The sequence below is a fragment of the Camellia sinensis genome, chromosome 15, assembly GCF_055761805.1.
Source record: "Camellia sinensis isolate YWXY chromosome 15, ASM5576180v1, whole genome shotgun sequence".
In the NCBI taxonomy this organism is placed as follows: Eukaryota; Viridiplantae; Streptophyta; class Magnoliopsida; order Ericales; family Theaceae; genus Camellia; species Camellia sinensis.
The window spans coordinates 760944-787351 of NC_138975.1; the positions used below are offsets into that span (position 1 = coordinate 760944).

Here is a 26408-nt window from a genome sequence, read left to right on the forward strand (position 1 = left end):
AATAATTCGTTTACGACCAACCATCACTCTTTTGCCCTTTTCTTGTTCCACACTTGGAATTTGGATGTGAGGTTAGAACCATTGGAAAGCGTATTCTCGGGGCTTCAATTTGGGCACAAGAACGACCTAAAACGGAGTCCGGATGGGGGAGTTATACCTGTTGAAGTTTTGAAATCTGTGATGGGAGCAGGTCCGCTCGAGCGGGAATTGGGACGCTCGAGCGGGAATTGGGACGCTCGAGCGGGAATAGCAGGTTTTGCGGGACAGCAGCTTTAAAAACGGAATTTTGGATCATTTCTCATATTTTTCTTCTTCCCTCTTCCTTCCTCTTTGCCTAAGTCCGAAACCCTAGCCCCAAATCCTTGAATCCCTTTACTTTGCTCACGATCCACCATGGTTTTTGGCATCAAGGATAGAGAACAAGGGAGGATCGACGATTTTACCCGATTAGAACTTTGATTTGTGAAGGCTTCTTCTCAAGCTCACTTCTTTGCTTGATTATTGAGGTAAGGGTTTGAATACTCTTCATTTGAAGATGTTGGGAGTTAATTAATGGGTTAAAATGGTGAATTATGAGTCCTAGGTGTATAATCAATGGAAAAGTTGAAATAAAAAGTGTTGGGTTAATAAGTTTGATTATTTCTTGAAATCTCCATATTTTCTTGAAACCCTAGGTTGATTAAAGATGGTAACTAAAGATTTAACCCAAATTGAAAGTATAATAATGAAATTGAGGTATTGAATCATGTATATGCAAATTTAATTGGAATTTGGTGATACTTGGGAATTATGTTTAAAATTGCGAATGAACTTTGTTATGAGCATGGTAATTCATGTCTTAATGAGAAAGGAGATTGAGAGGAAGGGTTTGTTGACGATGTGGATGATGTAAACTTGGCTACGGAATATTGAATTGAGTCTTAGCAAATTAATTTGAATTATGTGGAATTATAATTGGTAGTATTGAGTTGAATAATGTTAAATAGTGTGGATTATCTTGGATAATAATAATTATGTGGGGTTATGTCGATTATGTCGAATTGTGTTAAATGTTGTAGAATTGAATTGTGTAGGGTTATCTGTAGGGACGGACCTAGCATCTAAACACTGTGAGTAGTAGTACAAAAATGTATAGTTTATCTATTGTTGATAATTATTGTTACTAATGCTCTGTTCTTTGTAAGTGTTATACGAACATCTATGACAATTGGAATTCAATATGAACTGACATGAACACTGAAAGATTCGCGTACGTCGGTATGATTTTGGAATCCTTTATTCTGTTAATGACAAATATTAACCCTTTGTTATTTATAAGCACCCTTTGTGATTTCTTAAAGGATAAGTGGAACTGATGTTCATATTCGAAGAATCAAAATAATTGGAAAAAAAACTATGTGAATCCATATGAATCTGAAGTTGTTTGGTTGTGTTACACATGAATGCAAAGGTTTAACATCCTTATGTGACTACATAAGAATATGAATTATTCTATTATGTTAGGTGCACACTAATGACATAATATGACAAGAAAAGCCCTATTTTCTGATATGTTATGTTATGACTTAATGAATGTTCACAAGTTTACGTATGTTCTAAGCTCAAGTCTGTTACAAGATTACGTATGTTATAAGTCAAGAATGTTACAAGTTAATATATGTGACAAGTTCAAGTATGCACAAGTTTAAGTAAGTTTATAAGTTCAAGTATATACAAGTTTAATATGTTATAAGTTTAAGTATGTTATAAGTTCATGTATGCTATGAGTCCAAGTATGCTATAAGTCTATGCAAGTTACAAGTCCAAATATGTTACAAGTATACGCCTGTTACAAGTTCACGCATGTTGTAAATTCAAGTATATTTCAAGTATGGTCTAAGTGTGATTTCAGGTAAATTACAAGTTCAAGTATGTTTCAAGTATGGTTTCAAGTATATTACAAGTTCAAGGATGTTTTAGGTATGTTTCATGTATATGTTACAAGTTTAAATATGCTTCATGCCATTGTCAAGGGCTTTAATGCCAACATGTTTACAAGGGCTTTATGCCATTACAAGTTACAAGGGCTTTATGCCATTACAAGTTATAAGGCTTTATGCCATTACAAGTTACAAGGGCTTTATGCCATTACAAGTTATGAGGCTTTATGCCATTACAAGTTACAAGGGCTTTATGCCATTACAAGTTATGAGGCTTTTATGCCATCACAAGTTACAAGGGCTTTATGCCATTACAAGTTATGAGGCTTTTATGCCATTACAAGTTACAAGGGCTTTATGCCACAAGTTACAAGGGCCTCGTGCCACACGTTTCAAGGGCCTCGTGCCACCATGTTTCAAAGGCTTTATAGCCATTATTTTTATGTTGCAGGATTGGGCCTAAGGCCATATGAAATGAGAACAGGAACAGATTAACTACATGATCTGCGCATTTACTTATGCATTGTTATGTACTATGTTTAAATTGTGCATTTATGTATCATACTATTCACTGAGCTCGGCTCACCCTCTGTTATGTCTGTTTCTGTAGGTCACCAAACAGGCGGTCAGTCTTAGCCAAGACGTTGCTTTCTTTTTGTCAACCTCCATATGTCCAGGCACTGTTTAAGTCATTTAATTTCTCAAGTTGTCAAGATGTTGGTTTGCTTATGAGTGTCCATCTAAAGTGGTTGTATATACCTTTCATGTTTGTTTTTGTATACGCCCGACTTTAGGGCTGGAACTGTAAATGCGTATGTACATATTCTGGGATATAGTTGAGACTTTACTTATCCGGTATAATGCATGTGATGAATAAGATCCTGGCATGTAGGAGTAGCTCAATGGAGTTTAATTGTTCATTATTATTTATCTATTTATTTTTACGCTTCTGATAAGGCCCCGTATGTTAAATTACCAGGTTACATGTCCGTCTCTAAAGAAGTCATGCCCAAACTTTTAGGGGCGGGTATGAGGCGTGACAGGTGGTAACCCGATCTCAAGTCTATCTTAGAGAAACAACGAGAACCCTTCAATTGGTCAAACAGATCATCAATACGGGGCATAGGGTACTTATTCTTGACCGTAGCCCGATTCAACTTCCGGTAGTCTATACACAATCTCAAGGCACCATCTTTCTTTTTAGCAAAGAGGGCCGGTGCTCCCCACGGCGAAACAATAGGGCGAACAAAACCCTTATCTAGCAATTCCTGGAGCTGAATCTTCAACTCACTCAACTCGACTGGGGCAAAACGATAAGGTGCCATAGAAATCGGCGCTGTGCCGGGCACTAAATCAATAGAGAACTCTATCTCTCGGTGAGGTGGCAAACTAACGAGATCCTTGGGAAAAACGTCCGAATACTCACAAACCACCCTCGGCAATACAATCTGGGTCTCATCACACTCACCACTCAAAAAGCTAGCAAGCAGACGACTAAGCTCACTCCGCCCTCGCGGATCATACATTAGTGGCAACACACTACATACCCGATTCCCCAAGAAATGGAAACACTCCCCGCTTAAGGTACAAACCGTGACCCTCTGGCAGTAACAATCAATAACAGCCCGGTATGATGATAGCTAGTCCATACCCAAAATAACATCAAAACCCTTCATACGCATGACAACAAAAGGAAAAGGAAGCCTATGGTCGGCGACCTCTATATCACAACCTCTAACACCTTGTTTCAAGATCAACTCACCACCAATAGACGATACTACACATATAGGAGATGCTAACTGCGCCAACTCCAATTACAAAACAGATGCAAATGCAGCAGACACAAAAGAATGAGATGCACCCGTATCAATCAACACACTAGCAACCTAGTTGCAAAATAGAAAAGTACCTCTCACTACTGATGGAGCCGGTACTAGATCCTGCGCGGTAATAGCATACACGCGCCCTGTAGGCCCCTGATCCACCTGCTCACCCCTCGAAGCATACGATTACTGCACTGACTGGGATGACGAAGCTCCCGGATTGGCCCTCGAGGCCTGCACAGACTGAGTTGGCTGAAATCCCTGCGTCTGTCTAGAACCAGACGCTCCTGAAGTAGCACTCAACTGCGAGCAATACCTCTTCAGGTGCCCAGGCTGACCACACTGATTGCAAGACAAAGGCTGGCCCCTGCCCTGACTCTGGCCCTGAGGTCTAGCTGAAGAAGAAGCAGCTCGCTGACCCCCTCCCTTCTGCGGGCAAACCGAAGACTTGTGACCCAGCTGGCCACATGCAAAACAAGTCAAGCCTCCCTGACTACCTCTTCCAGAGCCCGTACTCGGTACTGGAAAGGTCGATCTAGCCACACCGCCCTGAGACTGTTGAGGGTTAGAACCCCTCTGTCTCCTGCCATCACCCTGACCATCTTGGCCCCTCTTGGAGCCTTTCTACCCCTCATCCTCCTCCTGCATCATGAGCTCCATATGAGCTGTCGCATCCACCAAACACCTATACTCCCGGATGAAAGATCCACCAACCCTCAACTTGAGGCCTCGCCTCAACTTCCGCTCAAACTCAAAGCAACGGCGTTCCTCGGACGCCACCAGTTCAGGTGCAAACCTGGACAAACTAGTAAAAGTAGCCTAAAACTCGGCCACTGACAAGCCTTGCTGTCTAAGCTGGCAAAATTGCTCCCTCGGCTTCTCCATAGCAGCTGAAGATAAAAACTTCTCCTGGAAAGCAGTCACAAACGCCTCCCATGCACCACCAACACTGCCCTTCTCGTATTTCCACCATTGACCCGCATCTCCCTTCAGCTGGAAGGATGCCAGGGTCACCTTCAAAGCCCCGTCCTCGACGCCCAGCATCTCGAACGTCTTCTCCATTTGTTCCAACCACTCGTCAGCCTTAAGTGGCTCCTTCGGATCCCCAACAAACTCGTCCGGGTTAGACCGGAAGAATTCCCTCTTCAAGAAAGAAGATCCTGCCTCAGCAACCTGATTCTCAGCTCTAAGAATACCCAAAGCTCCCGCTATCTCTCGGGCCAAGGCGCCCATAGCCTGCTGACTCGCTGGCTCGGCCACGTTGGCCTGACCAACACCCTCCTGCATTGCCGGAACGTCATCCGGTACAGGTACCTCCTGCCTACCATGCCTGCCACGCCTACCACGCCCTCATCCTGACATCCTAATAAAGGTAACCAAGACTATTAGCACATTCACAAATGTGCCGAAGCTATAACACTCGCGTCCTAATGCATGGACAACTGTAATTCACTCCACGTAAGCACATAAACACATAAGCACTTACGAATTTCATTTCCGGATAATGATAGTCCCGAGGCATTACTAGAGTTCCGGTTAGAAACAGCATTGATCAAGTGCCTTTCCAACAAGACTCACAGAAACCCAAGGATCCAATCAACATCCTAGAAACTAAATCCCATACCCATATAGTCACATAAGCATGTTATCAATTAAGCACATAGCATATGACACTACATCTAAGTCTCTATCAAGCGAGACAAACCCATTCTGATCCTAATCACTTCCCACGTACCCAAAGCATTCAAACCCGGTACGCTCTGATACCAAATTGTAATGCCCTCAAAATAATAACATTAAACCAACATTTTAGACATGCATTGATACAAAAGAAATCGACCATTTCTATTCATCAGAGTAATTCTTACAACTGTATTACATGTTAACAACAAAAGCAAATGCCCTAAGGGCTTACAACTTTCCAAGTTAATGCTTGGTTACAAAAAAGAAGAGTACTAACTCAATACATATTAAGCCCTTGGCTTGAATTTACATGTAATACATCAAAATAAACAAAAGAAAGAGTCTTCAACTCTCATCATCATCCAAGCTATGTTCTTGGGGGTGGCATACTACCTGCACCTGAAAATAATGTCCCATAAAGGGTGAACCAACGCCCAGTAGAGATATGCTAAACACAGTATGAGCAATGACTAAGACATTAGCAATTGATAAATGTTCATCTTTCATAAACCAATTCATAATCCATTTCCACTTCATGATCGCTATGTTCAAGTTTCATTTCAGTTTTCATTTCTTATCAATTTCACAATTTACATCAATGGCTCAGAACCTGGCCAACCACTTATATGAGACAATGACTCATATTAAACATTTCCCATTTTACAACAGATAAACATATTATTTGTATCAACATCTCAACAGATAAGCATACAAGCTGTATCCACATTTCAACAGATATGCATGTTAGCTATATCAACACATCCAGTGACAAGCATATGAGCTGTATCAACACTTCCAAAGATAAGCATACGAGCTGTATCAACACATTATCTGACAAGCATATGAGCTGTATCAGTGGAGTCCATCCCTTACCTCCTCCCAAACAACATCCGGTTTAGAGGTCCATCCCCTATCTTCCCCTAAACCGTGGAGTACATCCCCTATCTCCTCCCACACACACAACATATATACACAAAGGTTATATACGCAATCAATCAATACATAACGTTAATGTATTCTATCAACCGTCATACTCTATGACATATCCAATTGATTAGTTTTAGTTTGCCTAATCATCATGCATTGTCTACAACAATCAAAACTACCCTCCACCGGTAGCCTAAGCAATTATTTCTAAACAGATAATAAAAGTTCCAACAAATAAAATATCAATGTTTTCAAAAGCGAGCGATTTATAAATCCAACTCCATCATTTCACAACATAATGAGCCAATTTCATTATTTCCAACTCAATTCCGTAAGTTCACAATTTTCCCAAATTAATTATACCAATTAATTTTAAACAACAAATTAGGGCTTGTACCCCCAACTCTAGATATTAACCCGAAGGTTCCAATATCACCAACCAACAACTACATCATCACTTTGAAACCCAAAATACAAGTTATGAACCCAAAATCACAAAACCCTTTTTACACATTTTGAAACCCTAAGTCCCAAAATTTCCCAAGTTCAACACTCTATCAAAACAACTAAAAATCTAGGTCAAAGACCATAAGAGTAAGTAGGAACCCCTACCTCAAAAGATGACACCCAACGAGGAAGATCATGAAAACGAACTTGCTCCAAACCACGAGTTTCTCAGATCAAAAGATAGCCCTCGACGATCAACAACTCTTTTGTAAAGGCCAAAGGTGAGGAAAGCACCCTAGCTAGATCAATACTTAGAGAGAAGTTAAGGTTTTAGAGAGAGGAGCTCTCAAATGGCTTTTTTGGAAAAGTAAGAGAGGGAAAGAATGAGAAAAAGTGATTTAAAACTGTCCCACAGCCAACTGATATACGACATTCCCGCTCGAGCGGAAAACACAACGCTCGAGCGTCAAGAACAAAAACTAGGTCCGCTCGAGCGCAAAAAGGCCCGCTCGAGCGCCATGACACAAGAATAAAGCACATCCGCTCGAGCGCGAAAACCAGTCCGCTCGAGCGTAGATTTCCCCCTCCCAGAACTTACATCGAAAAGGTACTACCCGCTCGAGCGCCATAGTACCCGCTCGAGCGCCGCCGCTCGAGCGTAAAGAAACCCGCTCGAGCGTAAAAATCACATCTACAGAAGTTTTGCAGGGACACGAAAAACTGGGAGTGTGCAATCCCCGCTCGAGCGCAAGAAGACCCGCTCGAGCGGACCGCCTAAAAACTGGGCAACAAGAAATTGAAACCAAGGCCTAACCAACCTGTAACAACCCTGCCCAAAACATCCTAAAACTCAATCAAGCGGAATCAAAGGATGACAACAAGATAGATACAACTACCAACTTCACGGAACCAAGTCCGGAACACGACAGAATAGTAGAGGGACAACCGGGATCGCTATAAACTTCTTGCCTTTTGGCCACATCTGTTGGACCATAGACATTAACAATCACACAATTAAACAAGGAAAACAAAGTACCTGACATTAGGATGAAATTCCGGTTGCCACAGCACTCATGTACTTGAAACACCATTGGATTCCATACACAGAGCAACCCACCTACTCAGCCTTCCGCATCTACTGCCATATACTCAAAATGGTTTTCATGCCAGATGGATTTTACTACTTCGGTTGTGATGCTTGATCTCTTTGTTTCTTGTATCATCACTAAGCTAATTTGCCTCTTTGCCAAACTACTTCTGATCTTTCTCCTTTTCTCCGGTCTTCCAAGGCCTCTAACATTCCATGATTGTATCTTCATAACAAAAATTGTTTACCCCTCAAAACTCCTAGAGCCTCACTGCTCAATTTTCTTCACCTCCCCTTCTCACCTCTTTTCTTTTATTCGTGGCCTCCAATTCCTCTAGCTTACTCATCACCTCCCCCTCATTTCCATCACAGTCTACCCCCAAGACTTTTCCAATTTGAATTGATGATTCTGCCTCTGATATCCGTAGACATCCTCTACTAGACTTGCTGGCCAAGGATAGTGAAAGAGCAGCTACTGCAGATCTGAAAACTGCCCCTTTTCGTAAATTCGTTGTAGACTTTAGAAATCTCTTTCCCTCTTTGTGCTTCCACTGCTTCAGAGTTTTCTGTCTTCTGCTTGCCTCTCCTATCTCCTTTAGCTTATTCCTATGGATAGGGGCTGAGTTCACCTTATTTTGCAATGCTTTGGGCTGCTCCACCCTGTTAACCTGCTTAGTTATAGAGTGAAGGCTATGATTAGCCCAATTACTTGAGTTTTCAGCCCATTGGGCCGACCCCTCCTTGCTTGACTCCAAGTGCGCCCTATTTAAATCCACCTCTAAATTAATCCCCTGCTGTAGCCCAACAGGCCCACTTAAACTTTTTATAAAACCAGATTTGAAAACCTCATCATCACCTCTACAGCTATCCTCCTTGCGTGCGCCACCTCCCTCTGGCTCCCCTAGACAGAGCCTCCTGATAGAACCATCCTTACGTGCAGCGCCTTCCTCTAACCCACCCATCATCAATTCTGACGACTCCACCACCGAGAGCTTCCTCAATCTAGTTTCCTCGTCCATGTCATTACTGCAAACATAGGTTATCTGCCTATCCCCTTCTGCCACTACACAACCCTTAGCCACCTCAACACCCACATGTACTGCCACATCATCATCTTCTTCCTCCTGTCTGCTACCTCTATCTACAACAGTGTTTTCTACTTCCTCAAAGCTGGAACTAACTTCATTATTCCTCATAAAGGATTAACAGATGCACTGTTCTTTCACTATTTTTGAAACTATTGTTTGTTCCTCACAAATCCTTACTGGATAAAATACACCATTACACTCCAGGTTGATTGTGTGATTAATGGTGTCCATACATCGTGTCTCTATCTTTACTTTCCCGTAGTGGAAAGTTGACAGATTAATTGTGTCCTCATCCATTTCAAGAACTTCACCCCATTCTCGACCAATGTTGCAAAAAGTGTTATTATTCCACAGGATCAATGGCACCCCATAGCAACTAATCCACACCTGCCTCACCTGTTCAAAGACCATGCCTTCTTCCCACTCCTCTACCGAATCACACCAATCATTAAGCCATTCCTGCATTAGCAATAAATTCTCCCTCATAGTTTCCACTGATTGAAAGGATAGGATTATTTGCTTACCACCTCCTATTTGAACTTTGATATCACCATACCCACGTCTGCGTATTTCATCCTTCAGATCAGCAGCTGAGAGATGAATTTTTACCCTTGCTACTGCACTTTCAGACAGCCATCTATTCCCTCCTCTCTGAACCTTCATAGTGCGAACTGAACTGGATTGAAGAACCTTGCCTCTGACCACATTAGTGTAGGACTTATTCCTTTGATAGGCGACATTTGCAGATTGATTACCTTCCCTTCTCCTCCACTGTTGCACTGGAAGTGCCTTTCTTGCCCTTTTATCATATTCCTTCTGATACTCAGCCATTTTAACTTTTAGTACTTTATTGTCACACCAAAGTCCATTTGCTTTTTGCAGAGCCATATCCGCTGCTACAGACAATCATACCTAATAAACCCGAATCGAGATCCTGTAGATCTTCTTTTCTTGTTTGGAATATACGAATCCAACACAACTCCATAGTTTGAGAAGATCTTAAATAGCCCTTATGCCCCCATAGATACTGGTATGTTGTCTAGAAATACAGAATATATATTTTTCTCCCTCTTAGCCCCACCTCCTCGACCTCCATGTTTGTGGACCACTGGTTGCCATCCTCCAAGTCAAAGCTTACTGGACTGCCCCTCGTACTCTTTGCCCAATCCCCATGGATGCCCACTGGTTGCCATCTTCTTTCTTCTCTCTATTGAAACATGCCACTTAGCAAACGTTTGGAGTTGCTTAAAATTCTTCACACACCATAAACATGTAATATTAATTGATTTTGCATACTGATCTACATAGCTACTAGCCAACTAAGAGCATGCAGAAATTGCAGCATCTAGGCACACTAATGTAATGATGAACCAATGAGATAGTAAACAAGGAAATATAGAGAATAGTCCACTGGTGTTCTGAAGAGACCAACCCATCCAGGCAAAAAAATGACAAATCCAAAAAAAAAATGGAATTATGAATAAAAATACAAAAAGAATGTTGGACTTTAATAATGCCTAGAAAATTATTCAAGGAATTTGGTACTTAAATAGGTTGCAAAAAACAATTGCCACAGTACGTTTGTAAGAGGCATGTGCACAGAGAGAGAAAGACTGGCCAGATATAAATGATAGGTTTGACAAGTTTGTAAATAAAAACAAATATGACATCAATACCACATGCACAAAGAGACATGCATGTGTGCATGATTAACAACTTGCCTTGCACAGGTCATTCAAAGAAGGTCTTCTGAAATTAGCCTCATCCCCGTGTTTGAAGATCAAAGAGGTGTCAATCACTCTTCCATAATCTAACTTTAGAGCTGTAAGTAAAAAATCGAGAAAATAATATTCAAAGCTATCGGTAGTAAATAGCACAAGCTTGGTGTAAGAATAGTTGTCAAATAGTAAATCGAAATTGTCTTTTTCAGAATTGTGAGTCAAATCAAGAAGTGAATCATAAATATTTTGTCATAATTTCTAATTTACATAGAAAAATATATCTGTTGCATTAGATATTAAAAATATATTATATATATGAAAATTTTAGACATAAATCAATGAAAAAGGCTCTAATAGGTAAGATGCTTCTATGATGGGAAGTGGGATCATTGGTACAATGGTCCCATGTAAGATCACAACCTTTTCTTTTCCGTTTTATATATTTTTCATCAATTATTTTAAATAAAGAAAGCAAACAAACCCAAACTCTAAATTTCGCAGCAACAATAACTCAATTTCCCAAATCTTCAAACTTTGTAAAAATACTCAATTAACGCCTTCAAAATATTCCTTTCGTAAGTGCAAAAAATTGAATAAAGTTAACTATGTAAGTGTAGATTATAGTAGAGAAAGGAAAAAGAGTTTTTCTTCCCTAGGATTTGAGTCTTTGAGAGAGGGAGGGAGAGAGAGACAAAGGATGGAATATAATAACCCTAAAGACCTTAAAAAGATTGTTTCGAACCCTTTTCCAGCAAAAAAAACAAAACAAAAAGGGGCCAAAAATCGAATTCAATGAATTGATCTATTTAGTGATTTAGTTACGATTCATCGAGATTTACGATTCATGCAACCTGTTTTTATCGATCACGTCCTAAATTGTATTGAATCATACGATTCAAATCACAAATGTGCAATTCCAAAAACAGATGTAAGAAATTAAAATCAGCTGACAGCTAGTAGCCAATGGCAAACAAATACATGGGATAACTATATTAACGAAGAATAATACTTATTTCAACTGTCATGCAAATAGAAATATTTATAAGGAAAATTAATATTTAATCATACAACTTAGCTTACCTTTTAGATCATTGTTCAAGCTGTGGCCAATTAATATTGTTTTTCCATCCCGTAAAAGCTTCTTCATTGATTCCTATAAATTCACCAGAGAGAAAGACATTCAAATGCCAACTAACTTTTATTCATTTAGTTATTTTATATTTCAGATGATTTTTAGTTATTTATATATTAAACTTTTACCTAATTATATTTTTGGCTGTGCTGTTTGCAATTTACTTCAAAACTAACCACATATTACCTGTACATTAGCCAATGAACAAGTAACTCCATCCAAATCTTCTGCACTGAGCCCAGTACTTTCACTCCTATAGTCTGCAACTGCTTTATTCGGATTTACAAGTTCGTTAAGTTTGACCTGAAAAACTCCAAATTCCAAAACACAACATCAACTTGGGAAGTGAAAAGAAAATTGTTCAATTGAGACCTCTGAGATGTCTAAAATTGTCAAACTAGTTGCAACATAGGTAATTCTTTTGCACCTGTGTTTCTGTGCGTGAGGTGAGAGGGAGGTATTACGAAGTCATGCTGCACAAAAATTTGAAAACAAACTCAAACAGTACCTGTAGATTGTGCCCAACAGCACAAACCCTCACCAGAGCTTCAGTGCCATCTTCAAAGAGAACCATCTCACAATCAACGACAAGCATTTTTGGAAATTTCTTTATCTGGTTTGTACTGAGCTTCATTCTCAACCATCCCTGAAGTTAAGAAGAAGACAACACAAATCAATTAGCATAAAAATATCAACCATAAACGAAATCAAAAAACTAAAAGAAACCTTCATTGTTTACTGGCCTCATTTGGTAACTCACTGTTTTACTTAGAAGTCAAAAAGTCACTAAAAAAATTAAAAAGTCAATAAATTATACTAAAAAGTCAAAGATTCTACTGTCTCTCTACTTTTTGCACATCTTTTCGTAAAAAATTAAAAAGTCATTCCAAGCATACTAATTTTTTTTACCTCATATTTTAACAAAAAAAACCAAAAAGTTACTAAAATAGTCTGTTCTCAAACGAGGCCTGAGAGTAGAAACCATCAATTAACAATATTGGAAAGAACTTAAATTCCATCAAATACAAGCAAATAGGGCACCTCTGATTTGTTGGTTTGCAACAAATGAACTTACTTGGACATATGCTTTCACTTTGCACAGAATTTATGTTGGACATGAAAAAAACTCAGGTTGGAATTTTTGACACTACATGAACCAAATACAAAGTTGGCCAGCTAGGGTTGACTAGCTAACAACATGAACCTCAAAAGTGACACAATACGATAGCGCACACACCCAAAAAATAAAAGCAAATTGGGTTAGTGTCAAACCTACATAACTCGAATTTGACATGTCTAACCCGTTTGACGGTGCTATTGTAGCAGTTCTTGAAGTCAGTTATGAGTTAATTTTTTGTGTTAGTTTTTTTTTATGATTTTACTTTTTATTATTGAAAGTCATACTGGTTTGGAATACTGATTTGGCTAATTGTGATCTATGAAGCACGGACACGGACACGCACACAGACACGGGCACGGACACGGGACACGTCAATTTTTAAAAAATGGGGACACGGACACAGCAGGGGACACGGCATATTTTTTAATTTTTTTATAAATATTTTTATTTTAATACATATTAATTATTTTATTCATTTATTATATTTTTTAAGTAATATGTTCTAATTAATTTTTTATTTTATTTTATATACATGTTTATTTATTTTTATTAATATGTATAAGTATATATAATATAATAGTTATATAATAATAACTGGTGGCATCCTTTATAACTATTATAATAATAATACTTTCAGTTATTATTATAATATAATAATAATAGTTATATTATATATATATATATATATATGAATCCAGCAGATTATAATAATAGCTATATATTATATACATATATGAATCCAGCAGATTAAAGAAGATAAAGACGCAACTGAGAGAGAGAGAGAGGAAGAAGCGATCGATCGCGATCGCAATCGCGAGGGAGAGAAGGTGAGAGAGAGAGAGCTCGTCGAAGTCGAAGGGTGACTGGATCGTCGAAGTCGAAGGGGATGGAGGTCGCCGGCGAGTCGACTGGACTGGATCGAAGTCCAGGTTTGTTTCAAGACCTTTACTCTTCTCCTTTACTCTTCTTTTTTGCTCTCTGTGTCCAGATTTGGACACGCGTGTCCAGATTTGGTGGACACGCGTGTCTCCGTCGTGTCTCCATCGTGTCCCCTGCAAAAAAATAATTAAATTAAAGGGACACGCCACCCGACGTGTCCCCGTGTCCCCGGCGTGTCCCCGTGTCAGACACTGCCACGACATGAAATATGCCGTGTCCATGCTTCATAGATTGTGATGATTGAGACTTTTTATCTATTTGACTATTTGTGAGATTATTTCAACTTCTACTTTTGTGGGTTACTCATGAAACATGAACCTCAAAAGTGACACAATACAATAGCGTGCACACCCAAAAAAAAAAAAAAAAAAAAAAACAAATTGGGTTAGTGTCAAACCTACATAACTTGAATTTGATGTCTAACCCGTTTGAAGGTGCTAGTGTACAAGTTCTTGGAGTCAATTATGAGTTAATTTTTTGTGTTAGTTTTTTTTGGGTTTTTACTTTTTATTATTGGAAGTCATACTGGTTTTGGATACTAATTTAGCTAATTGTGTTGATTGAGACTTTTATCTATTTGACTATTTGTGAGATTTTACTTCTACTTTTGTGGATTACTCATGAATTTTTGAGTTGTTTTTATGGATATCATATAGTCATTGTAGATGTTGATGAATATATGTGTTTATTCTTGTTAATGGATTAAACATGTATACATAACCTAAGAAGCATGGATACGGATACGTGACACGACACGGACACGCCGACACGTTATTTTTCAAAAAATGCAGAACACGACACGCAAGGGACACGCATGAAATATATAATTTTATATATTTATTATATGTTATATATATGAATATATCATTTAAAGATAATAAAAAAAATGTAATGCAACACTAATTCCTATAAATTTATATGATTTTTGTTTTATTATTGTGTCTTAAGTTGTTTTGTTCAAACTTATTATTAGTTTCACATGTGTCTAATTGATAGACACGTGTGTTTAAGCAACAGACACGTGTGTTCTCCAAGTGTCCAAAGAGTGTCCGGGTCTTTAAAAATAGAACACATTTTGAAGAGTGTTGGACATGTGTCCTAAGAGTGTCCAAAGAGTGTCAGTATCCGACACGGACACGACACGGATACGTCACATTTTTGGAAGTGTCCGTGCTTCTTAGTACGTAACAAATAGGATGTGCAAATTAATCATGGCATGCAAGTCATAATCAGGTTAACACTTTTATAAATAGGTCGAGTTAGTGTTAAGGGAATTCTCACTAAGGCTGCAAACAAGCCGAGCCGAGCCGAGCTTTATTGAGCTCCAGCTTGGCTCGTTTGCTTATCGAGCTCGTTTATTGAGCTCGAGCTCGCCTTGATAGGTAACTAGACTTGAGCTCAAATTGACTCGACTCGATAATATTAATGAAATTCGAGCTCGGCTCAGCTTGGCTCAATGAGATTTTTTTAATATTACTTATATTATTTAAATAAAAAATATTATTTATATTATTTAATATATAAATAATATATTTATTATTTAATTTAAATAAAGACAAACGTACTGAGCTTATTCGACCTTGAGCTCGGCTTGTCTCGTTTACTAAACGAGCCGAGCCGAGCCTGTTCATGAACCGCTCAGTTCATTTGCAACCCTAATTCTCACAAACTGAAGATGACATGAAACAAACAAGATCAATAAGACAGATTCCCACCCCCCAAAAAAACATTGAATATTTATAATTAGCCCGCAGAATTTAGTCTCATTTCTTCAAATTGCAATAGACGAGCATGCAGCAAATTAAGACTCACTATTTTCAACTATATTTAAAGGGACAACAGGGGCTACTTCTAGGCCATGCTCCATATGGTATCAGCTGGAGTTGTTTCCTTCAGTACATGCACGATCATAGATATCAATTGCATTTTCACCAAAGAGTAACCGTATATCTCCCAAAATTTGAATTGATCTTTCCACTCATTATTGTGTCATCATCGGCAAAAAAACAAATAGTATACTAATTCTCTTGGTACCAGAAAGTACAAAACAACCAATATTTGTAACATATACTTCTTAATAAATTCAATATTCAAATAATGTCTGTCCCTGCTATTGCACAAAAAGCAAGGAATTTTCTTAGTAAAGAAGAGAACAAGCTGCAAATGCAGTAGCCCAATCTGATAAACCAAACCAAACCAAACCAAACCCTAACTCCCATCAAATGGGGTCGGCCAATAGCCCAATCTAATGCACAATTATAAACTATAACACCTAGAAATGACATATACAATAGGAGAACGGATACTTATCAAATGCAAAAAAAGAATCAGCAGATTATATACCAATTATTCCAAAAGGTGGTAATAGAACGAGTCTCATTGAAATCACCCAATTGATTAAAAAGTAATTTCAAATCCATGATGATTTTTCTTTCAGTTCTATAGAAGGGGAAACCAAGCGTAAAAGTTGCATGCAAGAGTTCGTCATTGAAGGCAGTGATTTCTGTTGTTCAAAATTGTGAAATTAAATAAATAGATTTATGAAGAAAACAAATTATATACCAAGAACATATGCTGATAATTACAACTAAATTTCAACAAAAATACACACAAAACAATAAAGGGTAAAGAGACAAAACCGAAGCCTGCACGGAAGCAGTTTTCTTAAAACAGATTCCGCCGCCTCACAGGTCGAGTGCTTGAGGAAACCCGGCGTCTGTCTCCCAGGATACGGTGGTCAAAACCAGCTACGGCAGAAGCACTATCTATCTAGCTTAGCGAACAAAACAATGGCAGCACTCTCTCACAATAGGAACTATCAAGCAAACTGACTTGTAAAATAGAAGCAAAAATTTCTATATTGAAACTTGACAGAAGAATCTCAATTTATACATGTATAGGGGAGAGAGGAAAAGCCTCCAGCCTTTAAGCCTAGTCATTAAAACACCAAGCATCCATAGTATAGCGATCCCGGGTTTACCCTTGTTATACAGTGATCCGGACATGTGTCTGTGGATGTTGGTAGTTGTTTATTATCTTGTTTACATCCTTTCTTATTTGGTATTTGAGTTATGGGATGTGTTGGGCAGGTTTCTTACAGGTTAGTTGAGTTTAGAAACCAAAACTAGTTGCCCAGATTTTAACCTGTCCGCTCGAGCGGGGGTTTTGGCGCTCGAGCGGAAATTGCACCCATCCAGTTTTTTTCTGTGCAGTGTTGGACGCTCGAGCGTGGGATTGGCCGCTCGAGCGGGGTTGTGTGAGTGACGCTCGAGCGGGGAGTTGGAAGCTCGAGCGGAGACCTGGTTCTGTAAAAGTTCTGGGAGTGTGTATTCGCCGCTCGAGCGGGATCGTTGGCGCTCGAGCAGGAGTCTCTGAGTGACGCTCGAGCGGGGTGTTTTACGCTCGAGCGGGGCAACTGGGTTTAAGTTCCGTGGTTTGACTTTTCAAATCACTTTTTCACTTTCTCTTCTCTCTCCTACTTTTCAAAAAACACCATTGGTGAGCCTCTCTCTCTAGATACTACCTTCTCTCTAGGTTTTGATCTAGTAGGAGTGATTTGCTCATCTTTGGCCTTTACAAAAAGGTTGTTGATCGTCGAGGGCTACATTTTAATCTGAAAATTTCGAGTTTTGGAGCACGTTGGGTTTTGTCATCTTCTCCTTTGAGGCTCCGAATTTGAGGTAGGGATATCCTACTCCTCTCTATGGGTTTTGTCTTTAAATTTTGGTATTTTGAGATGTTGGGGTTGGTTTGGTAATTTTGTGAAAGTTTGGGGCTCTTGTGTTATTTTTACAAAAGTTGGGGTTTTATTTATAATAAACCTAAATGCATGTTTGTCGTAGAGAAGTGAAATAAATGTTGAATCATTGATGAAAATGGGACCTAAGGGTTGAAATGGTAATTATGGAAAATGACCTAATTACACCGCTTGATTAATTGGGATAATTAATTGTGAGAAATGAAGAAATGAGGAAATGAAGTGAAAATGTAGAGATTGGGAAAGTATGGGGTTAAAGGGTGTAGTTGAATTATTTATCACTCACCGAAATGAAATGTTGATTAAATATCCATTTGTGCATTTATTTTCTGTTTAGAAATAACTGCTTTGGGCTATCGGTGGAGGATAGTTGTGATTGTTGTAGACAATGCATGATGATTAGGCAAACTGAAACTAATCACTCGAATGTGTCATTGAGATTGACGATTGAAAGAATACATTAAATTTATGTATTGTGTGATGATGTGTATAATTGTTGTTTATATGCATTGTGTTGTGTTGGAGGAGATAGGGGATGTACTCCACGATTTAGGGGAAGATAGGGGATGGACCTCTAAACCGGATGTGTTGGGAGGAGATAGGGGATGGACTCCATAGATAGAGCTCATATGCTTATCTATTATTGTGTTGACAGAGCTCATATGCTTGTCATTGGAAGTGTGATAGTGCTCATATGCATATCTGTGGAAGTGATGATATAGCTTGTATGCTTATCTGTTGTTGTGTGATATAGCTCGTATGCTTATCTAATATGATATGGGAAGTGTTTGATATGAGTTATTGCCTCGTATGAGTTGTTTGGCCAGGTTCTGAGCCATGGTTGAAATTTGAGAATTGAAAGAAATTGGAAAATGAGTTGTACCATGGACTTGTATGTCATGAAAATGTAAAGTGTGATAAAGGAAAGAATCAGTGTGGACCAACTATCAACTGCTAATCTTTTAGTCATTGTTCATATTTGGTTTAGTGTATTTCTACTGGGCTGTGGCTCACCCTATATGGGAACATCATTTTCAGGTACAGGTAGCATGCCACCTCCAAGGACATAGCCTGGGGAGGCTAGAGGCGGACATATTTTTGTCGTTTTACTTTTGATGTATTACATGTAAATTCAAGCCAAGGGCTTAAGGTGTAAACGAGTTAGTACTCTTTTGTTGTAACCAAGTGTTAACTTGGAAAACTGTAAGCCCGTAGGGCATTTTGCTTTTGTTGTTAACATGTAATACTTTTGTAATCAAACTCTGATGAATAGAAGAATGTGGTTATTTCATATGTTAATGAATGTCTTATTTGATGGGTTTAATGTTATTATTTTGAGGGTGTTACAACTTGGTATCAGAGCGTACCGGGTTCGAATACTTTGGGTACGTGGGAAGTGATTAGGATCACAATGGGTTTGTCTCACTTGATAGAGACTTAGATGTGGTGTCATATGCTATGTGTTTAATTGATAACATGCTTATGTGACTATGTAGGTATGGGATTTAATTTCTGGAATGTTGATTGGATCCTTGGGTTTCTGGGAGTCTTGTTGGAAAAGTACTTGATCAATGCTGTTTCTAACCGGAACTCTAGTAACGCCTCGGGACTGTCATTATCCGGAAATGAAAATTCGTAAGTGCTTATGTGTTTATGTGCTTACGTGGAGTGAATTATAGTTGTCCATGCATTAGGACGTGAGTGTTTAGTTTTGGCACATTTGTGAATGTGCTAACGTTCTGTGTTACCTTTATTAGGATGTCAGGACGAGGAAGAGGTGCTAGGCGTGGTAGACCTGCGAGGCAGGAAGGACCTTTACCGGATGAGATTCCGGCAGTGCAGGAGGGTGTTGGTCAGGCCAACGTGGCCGAGCGAGCGGGTTAGCAGGCTATGAGTGCTTTGGCACGAGAGATAGCAGGAGTTTTGGGTATTCTCAGAGCTGGGAATCAGGCAGCTGAGGTAGGGCCCTCTTTCTTGAAGAGAGAGTTTTTCCGGTCTAACCCAGAGGAGTTTGTTGGGGATCCAAAGGAGCCACTGAAGGCTGACGAGTGGCTAGAACAGATGAGTAAGACGTTCGAGATGCTTGGCATCGAGGACGGAGCATTGAAAGTGACCTTGGCATCCTTCCAGCTGAAGGGAGATGCGGGTCAATGGTGGAAGTACGAGAAGGCTCGTGTTGGTGGTACATGGGAGGCGTTTGTAAATGCTTTCCAGGAGAGGTTTTTATCTGCAGTGGCTAGGGAGAAGCTGAGGGATCAGTTTAGCCGGCTTAATCAGCAGGGCATGTCTGTGGCAGAGTTTTAGGCCACTTTTACTAGTTTGTCCAGGTTTGCACTTGAGTTGGTGGCATCCGAAGAACGCCGTTGCTACGAGTTTGAGCGGAAGTTGAGGCGGGGCCTCAAGCTGAGAGTTGGTGGGTCTTACATCCGAGAGTATAGACACCTAGTGGATGCTGCAGCTCATATGGAGCTCATGATGCAGGAGGAGGATGAGGGACAGAGAGGCTCCAAGAGGAGCCAAGATAGCCAGGGTGATGGCAGGAGACAGAGGGGTTCTAACCCTCAGTAGTCTCAGGGAGGAGTTGCCAGATCGACCTTTCCGGTACCGAGTGTAGGATCGGGGAGAGGTAGTCAGGGAGGCCTGACTTGTTTTGCGTGTGGCCAGCTGGGTCACAAGTCTTCAGTTTGCCCGCAGAAGGGAGGGGGTCAGCGAGCTGCTTCTTCTTCAGCTAAACCTCAGGGCCAGAGTCAGGGCAGAGGCCAGCCTTTGTCTTGCTATCAGTGTGGTCAGCCTGGGCACCTGAAGAGGTATTGCCCGCAGTTGAGTGCTACTTCGGGAGCGTCTGGTTCTAGGCAGACGCAGGGTTTTCAGCCAGCTCAGTCTGTGCAGGCCTCGAGGACCAATCTGGGAGCTTCATCATCCCAGTCTGTGCAACAGTCTTTTGCTCCGAGAGGTGAGCAGGTAGACCAGGGGCCTACGGGGCGCGTGTATGCTGTTACCGCGCAGGATTTAGTACCGGCTCCATCAGTAGTGAGAGGTACTTTTCTGTTTTGCAACTCGGTTGCTAATGTGTTGATAGACACGGGTGCATCTCATTCTTTTGTATCTGCTGCATTTGCATCTGTTTTGGAATTGGAGTTAGCACAGTTAGCATCTCCTATTTGTGTGGTGTCACCTCTTGGCGGTGAGTTGATTCTGAAACAGGGTGTTAGAGGCTGTGATATAGAGGTCGCCGACTATAGGCTTCATTTTCCGTTTGTTGTCATGCCCATGAAGGGCTTTGATGTTATTTTGGGTATGGACTGGCTATCGTCATACCGGGCTGTTATCGATTGCTACCGCCAGAGGGTCACGTTATGTACCTTGAGCGGGGAGTGGTTCCATTTCTTGGGAGACCGGGTTGGTTGTATTTTGCCACCGGGGTACGATTCGCGAGGGCGAAGTGAGCTTAGTAGTCTACTTGCCAGCTTTGAGAGTGGTGAGAGTGGTGAGACCCAGCTTGTGTTGCCGAGGGTGGTTTGTGAGTATTCGGATGTCTTTCCCGAAGATCTTGCTAGTTTGCCACCTCACCGAGAGATAGAGTTCTCTATTGATCTAGTGCCCGGCACGACGCCGATTTCTATGGCACCTTACCGTTTTGCTCCAGCAGAGTTGGTTGAGTTGAAAGTTCAGCTCCAGGAATTGCTAGATAAGGGTTTTGTTCGCCCTAGTGTTTCACCGTGGGGAGCACCGGCCCTCTTTGCTAAAAAGAAAGATGGTGCCTTGAGATTGTGTATAGACTACAGGAAGTTGAATCGGGCTACAGTTAAGAATAAGTACCCTATGCCCCGTATAGATGATTTGTTTGACCAGTTGAAGGGTTCCCGTTGTTTCTCTAAAATAGACTTGAGATCGGGTTACCACCAGTTGAGGGTCAGGGAAGAGGATATTCCTAAGACGGCATTCCGTACGCGATATGGCCATTACGAGTTTCTGGTGATGCCATTCGGGCTTACCAATGCACCGGCAGTCTTTATGGACTTGATGAACCGGATCTTTCGGGAATTCTTGGATCGGTTTGTGGTCGTCTTCGTAGACGACATCCTTATCTATTCACCTTCTGAGGAGGAGCACGAGGCACACTTGAGAGTGGTGCTTGAGTTACTTAGAGCCCATAGGCTGTATGCCAAGTTTGGGAAGTGTGAGTTCTGGCTAGGAGAGGTAAAATTCTTAGGCCATGTGGTATCCGGAAAAGGGGTGTCTGTTGATGCATCCAAGGTTGAGGCAGTGCAAGATTGGACACAGCCTAAGAGTGTGTTTGAGATCCGCAGTTTCCTGGGATTAGCTGGGTATTACCGTCTGTTTGTAAAAGATTTCTCCAGGTTAGCATCACCGTTGACCCGACTGACTCGGAAGAGAGTCAAGTTTGTGTGGAGTGAGACTTGTGAAAAGTCGTTCCAAGAGCTGAAAGTTAGATTGACCACCGCTCCGGTGTTGATTATTCCGGAGAGAGGGTTGGGTTATGCGGTTTATTGTGATGCCTCACGAGAGGGTTTGGGTTGTGTGTTGATGCAAGAGGGGTGTAGACACCCCATTTTTGACCGCCCTTAAGACTTGGGCGTTACTGATGGTTTACTTGGTGGAGACAGGTGTGCAGGGGAAATGTTCAGTTTCTTCGGCAAGGAGAGAGGCAAATCCTTCAAAACACTTTGTTTAGGAGTTTGGAGTTGAAGAAGAGAGGAAAGGAGAGGAGAAAACTAATTTGGGAGAAGTTCGGCATGAATCCGGGTAGAAGCGAGTCGAGCAGCCCTCGCTGAATCTGGCTTATCTATCTGTACACTTGGAGTTTAGCTATGGGGCCACCACCGTCGGAAAGCTTACTTCCGGGGCTTCATTTTGCACTCAAGAATCTCCTAGAGCCAAGTCCGGGTGGGGGAGATATGATCAGTTGAAGTCGGGCATCATCCCGGTTGGATCGAATCTGCGCAGCTTCACGAAAAAGGGCATAACGTTTTGTACAGAAGGAATTTTAATGCAAGGTTTGCGCCATTGGAAAGCTAACTTCCGGGGCTTCAATTTGGACACCAACTGGCACTTTTTTGACCTCACCGGCCACCCATCGGCACTATGTTTGTGCCGACCGGCAATATATTGTGCCGACCGGCCATTTATTGTGCCGACCGGCAGATTAAAGTGGCCGACCGGCCTTTTTTGCTAGCCGACGACCTTCCGGAGCATTCTGCAGATTGAGTGGATTCCAGCTGTGCCAGCTGGAATGCACAGAATCGATCCCCCACGTGCATGTGTGTTTGTTTTGCACCTTGTGAGCCTTTGAACCCCTTAACCTTCTAGAAGGTTGAACCTTTTGGCCAAGCTTCTTGGAGAAGCTTGGCCAACTGTTTTAGCTTCCTCTAGAAGCCTTGCACCCCCCCTTGAACCCCTTGGCCCCTTTGAAGCTTGTCTTAGAAGCTTAGCATTGCTTATATAAGCACCTCTCCTCCTCATTTGTTGAGGTTGGATTTTGAGGACAAAAAACCAGAGATATATAGACATATATCTGATATACATACATGCAACCCTCCACCTCTCTCCATATCTCTCTCATTCAACCATCAAATACCCTTGTTCTTGGGCCATTTCTTCATCAACTCATAGCACAAGGCATCCAACGCCCATTCCAGTAGCTTGAGGCTGTTCTCCAAAGCTTAGGAGCACCTAAACTTGGTCCAAGAGGCGCTGATTTGCTGGTCTTCAAGGGTGAGTCCTCATCTTCCCTTTTCTAGCCTTTTCTTGCTTAATATCTAAGCCATAGTTTCTTACATCTTTGGGCTCCGACCTAAACTTCAAATCATCATATTTTGAGGTCCTCTTCATGTTTGATTGAGGGCCTCTTGCTGTTTGAGGATAGTAGCTAGCACTTCCTTCTTTATCTCTCCTTTAGGCCCTAATCTTGCATGTTATTTTTGGCCTATGTGTAATCTGTTTTTGGGCATGTAGTAAACTGTATATAGGCTTATTTTGAGCCCTTATTCAACATTGAAGAAGGGCTCAACACTGTTTGGGACTTCCATGTTGTACTCCCCTTTATATCCTCCTTTTGGTCCCATTTTTGTATGTCTTGGTAGCCCCTGATGTTGCTGTTTTTGGACTTTGGTCCGAACTAAAAACAGCCATATTTTGACCCCCTTGTCATGTTTTATTAAGGGTCTTTGGCTGTTTGATGAATGTTTTGCATACTTGCTTCTTTGGCCACCTTTTGGCCCATTTCTTGCATAAGAGCTTAGCCCTATCCATGTTTGTTTTTGGGGCTTTTACAGTACTGTAAATGTGCATATTTTGGGTCCCTCTTCAATGTTGTTGAAGGGCCCTAACCTATTTGGAGTTAGCAGCTGTGAGTTGCTTCATAATCGCATGTTTAGGGCCGTTTTTGTATGCCATTTTAGCCCCATCTTTGCTTGCTGATTGGCCATGTCATAAACTGTAAAAATGCTTGTCTCAGAGCTGTCTTGCTTCTGTCTTCATGCTCCATGTCCATATTATGCATGCTTTGTATAGCTGTAAGCCATTTCGGGTGCCTAATTTTGCATTTCGGGAGGAATTCCATGCATCGGGCGTACTTTCGCCTCGTTTCGGGGCTGTTTTGCCCCTCATTTTGCTGCTGAAATCCCATTGGCATGTTTGCATATCATTTCCATGCCATTGCATTGCGTATGCCATTGCCTCGGTTTGCGTGCTCGTGTGCACGCATTTCGAGGCACTCCATTTTCATTCACCGGCCTCTTATGTGAGTGTGGCTGAGGCTCTCTCATGTTAGTATAAGTCCATGTTGCATTCTATATGCCGTTTTAGCCATTGCATTGCATATGCCATTGCCTCGGTTTGCGTGCCCGTGTGCACGCATTTCGAGGCACTTCATTTTCATATTATGGCCACTGTTTTAGGCCTATTTGGGGCTGCCTAATTCATGTTTAAGTCCATCTTCTATTTGGTTTGCATGCTTACCTTGCATGTTTGCTTGTAAGCTTTGCATGATTATATTGCATTGTTCATGTTGCATGATAGCTAACATGCTTAGGTTGCATGGCATCAACATGCATTCCTTGTCCCTTGATTTGGGTGATAGGGATTGGGAGTTTGTTTGATTGATTTACATTGCATTTGAAATCAAAGTTGCATACTTGATTCCTTGGGCCATCATGCATGGAAATGCGTGATTGGTGGTCCGAGAATTGAGGCACATGCCCCTTTGAGTCATTACCATGATAAGGGACATGAATGGTGCATATATGCCTTGAATTGTGCTGCCATGCTTTGCTTTGCACTCTGTTGCTGTCAATTACAGGTTCTGCAGACATTCCTTGCCGACCGGCAGTATATATTGCCGACCGGCAGTAAACAAGCAGCCGATGGATTCATCTTGTGCCGGTGACTACACCGCACTGCCGGTGGCAATTCTACTCAGCCGGTGGCACTCCCCAGTGTCCAGGGATGCAACCCTGAGGTTTTGACAGCCTCCAGAGGAGCAGAGGAAAGAAAACAGAGGCAGCTTGCGCATGGCGGCGCATTTCCCGAGGCGTTTACTGCTTTTCTTAGTCTATTTTAATTTGTTAATTAAATTAGGCAATTTGTAATATTTAATTAGCTTGCGTAGTTAATTAATTTGTAATATTTATTCGGTCCCTCCGAGTGAGGGTAAATCTGTAATAAGTGTGTGTGGGTGGTGTGTATGTCTTCCAACCTCACTTCTTTCTTCCCTTTTATTTACCTGCTTATGATGGTAGATTAGGGCACATTTATTTTAGCATACAGTATGACAGCATGTTTGCATTCATTCATCTGTATTGCATGCACCGGGCTCGGCGCATCATACTAACTGCATTGTACTTTTAATTCCAAATTGAATACATGATAGTTGTAGCATTCCATATGCCATGTTTAGAATAGCTGAGCCTGCTATAGTTGCATTTTGCATGTGTTGCATTAGACATTTTGTATACTTAGGATCATGCATGATTTCTGATTAACTTCCTTTTTTTTGGCTTGGAGTACTAGGTGAGTTTTATGCTTTAGCATCCTTGCATGCGTGTGAGTGTTGCCATGAATAGCATGCTTACCATGAGGCTATTTTCTTATCTGATATATCTGCCTGAATGCCTGCGGGTGAAGGTTGGGTTACTTGGATTGGAATAAATCATCAACTGTTTGTTTTAAGCCCACTAGATAGTGGCAAAACCATCTTTTCCAAAAGCCCACTTGAGGGTGGCAAAATCTGCATTTTAGCCTACTTACGAGTAGCAAACCATTTTCAAAACGAACATAAAATGTTTTATTTCCAATTTGGGCGATTCGGTCTATACTTGTTTGCCGCGCGCATAACATAGTAATTCTAGGCTAACAATTGGTTTAAGAACACATAAAGTTTTCAAAAACGGATATCACGGTTAGTAGAGGCCGGTCTTCGGACCGGGCGAAAGGGGGTGCTCATAGCTGACCTTCCCCGATCGTACCCAAGCTCCCGAGCCGAGACAACTCCGGTGATGACGGACACGTGGCCTTTTGGCACCGAGTCAGGGTTTCCTAAATTTCCCAAAATAAAATATTTAGGTGGCGACTCTGTATCTGGCAAAGCAGTCCATGTTTGGCACTACTTTTTCAAAAATCTGTTTCTCAAAACGATTTGCCAGATTTGGACTCTTTGGTTCAGATTAAGAACCGTGACACAAATTGAGTCCGAACTGTAGCATGAGGCCCACGCGGGCGCTGTTACAGTTTCTGGCGACTCTGCT

The 26408-nt window shown here is 41.1% G+C and overlaps 1 protein-coding gene across 1 annotated transcript in view; it reads right to left on the reverse strand.

Annotated features, from left to right (window-relative positions):
* LOC114289370 (small RNA degrading nuclease 3) overlaps positions 1–26408 on the reverse strand; it is a 66999-nt gene that overhangs the window by 15254 nt on the left and 25337 nt on the right. Inside the window, exons 4-6 of the mRNA XM_082908842.1 lie at positions 12200–12473; positions 12014–12093; positions 11776–11848 (exon numbers count right to left, since the gene is read on the reverse strand). Of these exons, the coding sequence (XP_082764968.1) occupies positions 12288–12473 (186 nt within the window). The 3' untranslated portion in view covers positions 11776–11848; positions 12014–12093; positions 12200–12287. The remainder of the gene's footprint in view (positions 1–11775; positions 11849–12013; positions 12094–12199; positions 12474–26408) is intronic.